Source organism: Octopus bimaculoides, chromosome 6 (genome assembly GCF_001194135.2).
Source record: "Octopus bimaculoides isolate UCB-OBI-ISO-001 chromosome 6, ASM119413v2, whole genome shotgun sequence".
In the NCBI taxonomy this organism is placed as follows: domain Eukaryota; kingdom Metazoa; phylum Mollusca; class Cephalopoda; order Octopoda; family Octopodidae; genus Octopus; species Octopus bimaculoides.
Genome location: NC_068986.1, coordinates 70,528,926 through 70,539,059, shown reverse-complemented (window position 1 = coordinate 70,539,059; position 10,134 = coordinate 70,528,926). Strand labels below are relative to the sequence as shown.

The window sequence follows — 10,134 nt, the reverse complement described above, 5'->3', positions numbered from 1 at the left end:
TGTGTATTAAATAAAAGATTTTGAAAATTAAAGGTGTCTATTTACTTCTTGTGGAGGCGCGTGGCTTAGTGGTTAGGGTGTCAGCATCATGATCGTAAGATTGTGGTTTTGATTCCTGGAATGGGCGACGCGTTGTGTTCTTGAGCAAAACACTTCATTTCACGTTGCTCTAGTCCACTCAGCTGGCAAAAATGAGTAATGCTGTGATGGACTGGCGTCCCATCCAGCTGGGGAGCACATATGCCACTGAAACTGGGAAACCGGGCCCATGTCTGTGTATATATATAAATGCAAGAGAGTTGTAAAATATCAAATCTATGGATTGGTAATTTTTTGTTTGTCCATATCAACTAGCATCAGCCGGTATTGATGAAAAATAACTGTTAAGGACCCAATATATAATTCATAGATGAGAATTAGATATTCCAGATATTCTGCAATACACTTGGTAGTGCTCAAGAAATTTACACTTGAGTTGGTATAGAAGTAAATGTAGGGATAAGCAAATTAGGCAGATCAAAATATGAAGTATATTAAGAACATGGAATACAAAAAAATGTATATATGTATACATAGAAAAAGGTCCGACTTACACAGAATACAAATGAAATAAAGAATTAAAGGGGTTGAAGAAAAGTATTACAAATCCAACAGCTATTTCTGGAGGATAATACAAGCTTCCATATTCAGTGAAGAGATCTTACATTTGAGGTATTGAAGGAAAGAAGTTCAAAGATGGAGTCATCTTTCCACCTTTGATTCTTTCCTTCAGCACTTCAAATGAAGATGGAGGCTTGTCTAATCCTATGATAGAATCAATCTACAAACATTATTTTGGACTACCAAGCCCCCAGAAACAGCTGTTGGATTTGTAATACTTTTCTTCAGCCCCTTTAATTCTCTATATCATTTGTATTCTGTGTAAGTCAGACCATTTTGTATGTAAGCATATAGACATTTTTTGTATTCCATGTTTTTAATACTTTTCATATTTTGATCTGCTTAACTTGCTTATTCCTACTTTTACTTATATAAGTAAATGTAGCACACAGTTTTGTCAGTGAATAGGTCGTGGTTTCAAAATGACAAAAATATTTTGACACAAATTAAATTTATATGCTGAAGGGAAACTAACAGTTTTTGTGTGTTCTTAAATGGCTTACAAATATCTTCCATGCTGCAATTGTTCTTGTTTATATATATATATATATATATATATATATATATAACTGAAAATAAATGGACAATGACAGTTCAATAGCAAAGCAATTTATTTGCAATTAATGTATTACATAGCACAAAGTTTCTAGCTTACATAATACATTGATGACAAATAAATTTCCATGCTATCGAAACATTTACAGCATGTACAGAATTGGCATTGTGACACTGGAATGGTATTTGCAGCTGAGGAAAGAGACCAATGATTATCTTTCCCAAGTTTGTGACCATGAAATCAACAACATAATTAGGACAGCTAATGACTTTGAGGAGAGGTAATGAACTTGAGGGTCATTGGTAAAATCTATTTATCAGAAGAACAAAATTTTAAAAAATGAACCTATTTACTGAGAAGACAGTATATGGGTATTTGGCATAAAAAACGAGTCACAGAAGGAACTGATCATGTTAAAAGCTTGGCATGGAGTTCTGACAAGTTTGAAAGCTATCTCCATGCAATTCAAGAACAAGAGGTCCTCACCAAGTGCCTACAGCATAAACGGCAGAAAACATTGACAGACAACAAATGTAGGCTGTGCAAGTCCAAGACTGAAGATGTCAACCACACTATTGCCAACATTGAGAGAATGTCTTCCAGATATTATCTTCCCATGAGGCATGATGTGGTGATCAGTATAGTCTGGAAGAGGATACCAACAAAGGAGACACCTATGGATGAAGTTGACTACATTGAGACTGATGGATCAAAAAATATTGGTGGAACTTTAAAATCAAAACAGCCACCAAGTTAAAACAGAACCAGTCAGATATTGTGTAGGGCCACAAGGAAAATATATGTTCTCTTGTGGAAATCAGCTGCTCTCTGGACACCAATGTGGTTAGAAAAATACAAGAGAAAAAGGATATTTATAGACCATCCACAAAGAGTTTGCAAATCCAGTACTCAAGATACACTTTCAACTTCATACCTAGTATTATTGGAGCAACAGGATACATACAAACCTGCCATGAGTAAAGTACGGGTGAATTTGGGAACTTGGGGAGAAAATGCAAATCCTTAATTCATACACTACAAATGATCATGATATCTGGGACTATAATAATATATTTATGTATATATGTATGTGTATATAATTCATATATGCAATGCATAATAATTGGTTGTTCAAATTAGATGGACATGTGCAATAGCCAGCTGGCAAGTGCTTGCACAAATCATCTATTCAAGGGCTGATAACAGTTCCTTAATTAATAACCCACCCCTACTCATTGTATCAAGGCTACAACTTTAGAGCTAACATAGTTAGTGGTTAGTGTCTTCAGTCTTAGATGTAGAAGCACTTAGAAACACACCAGTATGGAATAAGAAGATATGGAAGCTTAAGATATAAAAAAAATAGGATCTTCCTAATGTGGACCCAATAGAGGGACCAGCTATCCTAGACTACAGCAATATGATAAAGCAATTAAAGATATGAAGGCAGGGAAAGCCTTTGATCCATCAGGAATCACTGCTGAAATGCTTAAAATAGCAGGTGGCTTATTCACCATATTGTTAATCAGGTTGTCCAGGAAGGTACCATACCCACAAACTGGTGTAGCAACATTATTGCAAACTGTTATAAGAGTAAAGGAGATACCTTATAAGTAATTGTAGAGGTATCAAATTACTGGACCAGGTTATGAAAGTTACAGAAAAAACTTATAGCCTAATTAATCAGGAAAAAAATTAGACTAGATGAGATGCAGTTTGATTTTGTGTCAGGGAGATATACTATTGATGCCCTCTCTCTAGTAAAACACTTTATTTTCCATTGATTACCCCTTTCTGTGCCACTAGTTATGTCTCTGTTTCCCCTGGGCTACATCTTAGGACAGCTATAACTCATCTTTAATACCTTTCCATATCTACTATCATTCTCACCACCCTCATATCTGCCATTGAAGCCCTCATACTCTTTGACTGTCACTCACTATATCCATCCCTGCATACCTCTGACCTCATCTCTGTCACTGTATGTCTTTCTCTTCCATTCTCTCACCCCACACATCACCTTATTTCTCGTCTATATGCAGGTTTATTACACTTTTGCTTTTCACTCTTTCTGTAATGCAACTTAACACATCATACCTGAGCCACTCCTTTTTCTTTCATCATCCATTCTGAACTGATATTCACCATCAACCACACATCCATGCTAGTTCATTATTTACTACATTAACATTAATCTCTCTCTCTCTCTCTCTCTCTCTCTCTCTCTCTCTCTCTCTCTCTCTCTCTCTCTCTCTCTCTCTCACTATATGAGAGAAAGATTGATAGAGGGAAAGAAGAGAGGAGAGGTCGAGACAGATAAATAGACAGAAGTTTATGTCAGAAAATCTTGAATTGACGGCATTTTATTATATATTCTTCTGAAACATTAAAATTTTCCAAACAATAAACATAGCTCTTATAATGAAAATTGCAGAAATTTAAAATTAAGAATGTTGAATTTGATAAAAATGAAGACCAAACCAAGATGTGAGAGGAAAAGAAAAACAGCAATTATAGATTTAACCACAAAGCATGCTAGAAGATACTGAATAGTCACAGATAGGAATAGCACATTGAAGAATACATCTAATAACCAAACTAAATCTAAGATAAAAATCTTTTAACTCAGGAAATAGAACAAATGAAGAAATAGGGCAAATTTATGAATCAGTTCTGTTTTAATCTTTTTGATGAATTTGTCTTAGAAGTCAAATGTCATCTAAAAAGATATGGGTTAGAATTTAAATACTATAAATAAAACTTAAGAATATTCTTTATAAAAATGACTAAATAGCATTTTTGTTGTTGTTATTATTAAAACTCATAATCATTATTGTGCAGGACAAAATTCTTAGTGGCATTTCTTCTGGCTTTACATTCTGAGTTCAAATGTTGCTGAGGTCAACATTGCCTTTCATCCTTTCGAGGTCAATAAAATAAGTACCAGTTGAGAACTAGGGATAAGGATATTAACTTAGAATTTCCCCTAAAATTTCTGGCCTTGTGTCATGATTTAAAACTTATTATTAATATAAATTTCTAGCTTTGGCACAAAGCTTCAAATTTTCAGTAAGTTGTCTAGTCACTAGTATCAACTACAGTACTTTAGTAGTACTTATTTTACCAAATCATTATAACAAAAGGCCATGCCATTCTCAGCTAGGTTTAAACTCACAAAGTAGAGAGACAGAGATATTACTTAATATTGCAAGGCATTTTGTTTGCTGCTCTCTGGGTTTTGCCTATATTTCACATGGTTACTGTTGCTGATGATGATCTTTTCAAATGAATGTTTGCTATAATCCTATTTTTTAGTTAATTGCAGCCACTAAATCTACTGCAATTCAACTTCACTGTTATGTTTCAATATAAACTAGATTTATTATTAGAGATTTTTTAAATAATCATAATTACTCAATGCCTATAATAAAATTAAAGTATTTTATACATATACTATTAGGCATAATATACAGCCAGCTACAAAAAATTCATCAACAGCAATTCAATGAAAGTAATTTGCTGACCAACAAATCTTGATCAGCAAATTCACCTATTAGCAATTAAATGATTAACAAATTCACTGATGACATAATAGTAATACAATGACACAGTCACACTTAAATAACATAACAGAAAACATTGCAAAATCTTTTAAATGAATCCTAAAGTGAGACATAAACTTAGCCTCTTACATTTGGAATGATAGACTTGTGAAGATTGTACTCCACAAATCTTTTAAAACCTTTTGGCATAATTGTGATACTTTCATCTCTTCAAAAGAGGTTCTTGCTCATTTGTGAATTGTTGCTTGGTGAATTGCTATCGATGAATTTTCTACACAATAATGCACAGCATCAGCATCATCAACAATTTAAAATCAAATTTACTATGTTTAACTGATTTGGGTGAACCTCAAACTAACTACTTTACAGTTATTTCTATACCATATTTTGTGCTTAAAAGACTACAGATTTGATGAAGAAAAGTGTAGACAGAGGAAAAACAGAATGAACATTGTTTCTTTTTCTTTTCTTTTTTTTTTACATTTTCACTAGAGTGTGATTAAAATGGATTCAATCCAACATGCAATAGAGAAGTCACTTACCATCTTTTTTGAGAGATTTATATTGAACTAGAACAGAAAACAATTATATGTTATGTAGAAAAAGTAAAAAAAATATGAAATTAATTTCAAATATAACTAAATTATTAGTACAAATTTTTAAAACTTATTAAAAACTCAAGCAGAAAAATAAAATAAATTATCTATCACACAATAATAATTATTATTATTCATACAAAAGATCAACATATAATGGTTATATTGATGCTAAATGTGCACTGAAGTTGTTGATGAAAATGGAGCATCAAAGAATGACTTCTGCAATGTTTTGAAATTTTATCTTAAAGAATTTATCATCATCATCATAATAATAATAATAATAAAGAAAACCAGTGATGATATTGTAGTAAGTTACTTAATCTAAAATGTAGTAGAACTGAATAGCAATAATTTCAAAGAAACTATTTATCTGATATCATAGCATAAACTAGTTTTAAGAAAGTAATTTGAAATTGGTCTAAAAATAAAACATTTTGAAAACATAAACATACCCCTTCATGCAATAAAAACATTAAAAAAATATTGAAGAGATAGTTGTAGCAATCAATAACAAAATACAATGGTGAAAGAAAGAAGCTTAAAGAAAGTGTGAAACCAGAAAGAAAAGAAGCTTCCATATCATCATACCTGCCTTTAGTATGGAATGAAGTATATGAAGGGTAAAAGAAGTACATAGGAACCAAGCAATTTGTACATCAAATATCTTAAATTCCTTATTTCTGGTATGGCCACACATTTGGGAGATTGAGTATAGTCAGCTAAATTGACTGGCATTTTATATTATCACCCATGTAGATTTAATGATACCATCAAATTTGAGTTCAGTTCGTATTCTAATCTAAGTGATTTTTTAAATAATTTATGATTAAGAATGGTATATTTTTTTCTATATTTTATTTCAAAACACTTTCTGTTTTTAAACAAGTGCATCATTTACTTGCCTAAGTATTGTTTTGTCATTTATTTTAATGCTTGTAATTTGAGTTATTGTATTTTCAGGACAATTCAAGGAACATCTTTTAGAATTTGGGAAAATAAGGAGTTGTGGTAGCTAAGCAATAAAAACAGATTCTTAAAAAATTTCTACACAATCTTTATTGAGTATTTTCTGTAATTTGTATCAAACAAATAAAAACTTTATTTTTTTCAACCAGAGAGCATGTTGGTACATTGATTTCTACTATTTTACAAATAAAGATCAAACATATTGTTGATAGCTTTCATCAAATATTGCTTTTTTTTTTGTATAAAATAAAGTTCATCCTTGAAAGCAATTATTAGTTGAAATGGGCTTGCAAAAACAAATTAAACTTTTGTTTCCAAGAAATTGTATAATTAAATATTTTTACAACACTTTGCCTTTGTACAGTATGTGAATATGTGAGCATAGTACAATAATTCAATAGAGTGATGAAATACAACAATGTGAAGATTACTTAAGCAAAGTATATTGCAAATTTAAAGACTTCATGCGGAATGAAATAAGTTTGATTTGTTAAAGTTCTAAAACAAAACACTTTTGCATTATTTTATGTGAGTAACTATGTTAAAAGCTAGATTTAATTGCTATGAGAATGAAACTTTTGAAAGATATATGTTATATAGATTAGAATATTTAAGCTTAATTAAAGTTTTACATTTATGAATCGAGTTATTACTACAATTATTCAAACTGAAAGGACTATTGGTATAAGTCTCATGTACACTACATTTTGACTGATATATTTGCTGATTATTCAAGTGTAAGAGATTCACATATACTGTGTCCTTGTATTTGAACCAAATTAAAACAAAAAAAGCCTTTATTGCAATTGATGAGGTCTCAATACACATATTACCATCCCCAGAAACGAACCAACTGTAATTGTTTTTAAACTTATTTCAATAAAGAAACTGTATTGGACTGAAGTATGTGCTGAGATTTCCTTAGGTTCTTAGATATGAATATAGGACAAAAATACAAACTGATAATATAAAAGAATATTTATAATAGAAATGTTAACATTCTAATGCATCAACAACTTAAAGGGACCATGATGTGTCTAGTAGACTACATTTAAATAGAATATTTAAAGTAAATAACTCTGAAAAGTGAACTAAAACCAACATCATGTTCACAGAAGTGAATGCGAAAATTTCTGTGTATGGCAAGCCAATATTCATAGAACTCTACATAAAATTCTACAACATCAGAAAAATGCACAATTGTTTATCATATTTCTTGAGATTTGCATCTACCCACATGTGGGCAGTAATAACAAACATAAATCCCTATGAACTAACCTTACTGCAACCATCTAACAGGGATCTGTGGAAAATATGCAAAGAATGCATGGAAAAGATGGAACAAGAACAACTTAAAAATTAATTCGGCTATATTTCTGTACAGTAAATTCTATCCAAGACAATGACTAAGAGTATTGTGTGTACAACAGCCTAAGCAAAATGACTATGAAGGCAAGCATTGGGCAACTCTGAAAAATAGAAATCATTTGCCAATACATGAAGGGGGCCTTCCTTATAAACAAAGAAATACTGTGGTATCTATGTAAAAGTCCAAAATATACTTAGAGGAAGCAAAATATAAAACATTAACTGATTATTAATTGCTAATTAATAATCTAATCAGTAAGCACAGCCCAGACTTTAGTCTAATATGGATGTTGTTACTGAAATAAGTTGGTATGATTAACACTTGTGAATGAAAGCATTAACCTTTTTACCAACCTGGCTGAAACCGGCTCTGGCTCTGAGTACAAATGTCTTGTTTTCATAAGTTTTGAATTAAAATCTTCCACCAAACCTTAGTCACAATTTATGTTCCTAACACTAGCTGAATGATAACTAAGTTATTTTACTAAATTCTTTGCTATATTTAAAGTAACTGAAAGAAACACAGAGCATCTCAAAATAAATACAGCAACGAAAGGGTTAAACCTTTTGATTGTCAATGAAGGTTTAAGAATTCTATATTAATCTTATGAAATACATGCAATTAAAAATATGGTAGAAAATATATGGATCAAAATATAGTGTGAATAAATATAGAAATGATATTAGTTCAAAATTGAAGCTAATGGTAACTGAAATATTCCTTTAGATTTCTTTTCAATATTTTTTTTAGTGTATACATTAGTGTATACAGTTTCAGATTTATTTTTAACAGCCTTATAGCATTTCAAAGCTATATTATTAAGTAAAAAAAAAAAAAAAAAAACACAAATAGCAAAAAAGAAAAAAAAAACCCATTTGCAGGAAATCTTAAATTAAAAGATACAAATGAGGTGTCACTAAAATGCTAGAACATAATTTTGAGCAGAGATCGGAGAGCATTAGATCTTTTGATGTGCAAGCAGATAAATTTATTATATGGTAGAAAATGTTAAAAAAATATCAAATACCATCATTATGAATTTTGCTTCTAACTATTATTTTCAAGTTAAGATAGTACAAAATGAAAATAACACACACAAGATTCAAGTTGCTTATTTAATAGAATCAGTTGAAGAAATATGGCAAAGAGTGAGAAGAAAACTGTCAGGTATTGAAAACAAGAAGAGGTCCATGCATTAAGAAAATATAGTTAACAAAATGCAGTATACCCCAACCGATGTTTAAAAAGTTTTCAAGAGGCCATAGAAATAAAAGAACAATTATAGAATCCTTCACACAATATAGAAATAATTGATAATGAAATAAAAAAGAAACGTAAACTGCATTCAAGTAGAACATGCTTTATAAATACAAAACACGTACAACTGCCATAACTGAATCTCCTCAACAGGCCTGTGTGATTAAGAAAGTGGATGGTAAATATAATATGCATTGCAGAGATGTGATAAACATACATGAATACACACCTACATCTAATCATTTAATAAGGTGTAACAAGGACAAAAAAAAAAAAAAAAAAAATCAAAGTTTTCTCTCACATAGTTTTCTTCTTTGAAAAAATTAAAATAAAAAAATGATTCTATAGTTTTCAGTAGACAAAATAAAGTGACATAATGATTTATATAGTTTGTTAAAGTTTTATTGAAGAATAAATGAAAAGTTGTGAAGGATATTACTAACATAATTCATGCATTTCATATTCATTATAGGTTGCCCTAGGAACAATGAATCTAATTGAAGATTGATTTTAGGTATTGCTCTTTTTCAATAAAAATCTGTTTGAGAAGAAAAGCCATACAAGAATATGTTTTGTGACTGGTAATATAATAGCATATGCTAATTGATTTTTCATAAGTGATAAATATAATTAGTCTTCATAATCTTATTAATATTGATTTCTTTCCTCCAGAAATGAAGCTAATTTTGTATTTGTGGATTGAATGCATTAAATTAAAATGTGAAACTGACCCCCTCCAGAGAAGACAAAAGTAAACAACACATATATTTAAGAAGTATGAGCTAAAACATGAGAATTTGGAACAATGATTCTTTTTTTTATGGATACCTTTCCTAATGTAAAGCCCTCCCATAAAACACCTGGCAAATAAAACATACTTTATTATAGCATAAAGAATTATACAGTGAAGAACTTTAAATCAAGGATACGAGAATAAAAAGCGACAATAAGATTTTCCATGTAACTTTTATGCAATAGTTTATCCATTAATTGTTCTTTTAGGATACATTCATGCACGCACATATATATCACAAAGAGCATTAAATGTTGAAGATGATTATTAAATGAGCGGAGTTGTTCAATTAAACAAGCTTGACAAATAAACATGACAACTGAGGAGCAAGTCTGCTATGCATGTATGTATGTATATATATATATATATAT

The 10,134-nt window shown here is 30.5% G+C and overlaps 1 protein-coding gene across 3 annotated transcripts in view; it reads right to left on the bottom strand.

The window, feature by feature from the left end:
• The window catches only part of LOC106882864 (uncharacterized), a 118,266-nt gene that overhangs the window by 94,322 nt on the left and 13,810 nt on the right, over positions 1-10,134 (bottom strand). The window contains exons 2-3 of one of the 3 annotated variants that reach the window (XM_052968847.1): positions 9,096-9,125; positions 5,322-5,348 (exon numbers count right to left, since the gene is read on the bottom strand). The exons of 1 other annotated variant lie outside the window; for it this stretch is intronic. In XM_052968847.1, the coding sequence (XP_052824807.1) occupies positions 5,322-5,348; positions 9,096-9,125 (57 nt within the window). The remainder of the gene's footprint in view (positions 1-5,321; positions 5,349-9,095; positions 9,126-10,134) is intronic. One more of the 3 variants, XM_052968848.1, reaches the window with a different exon arrangement.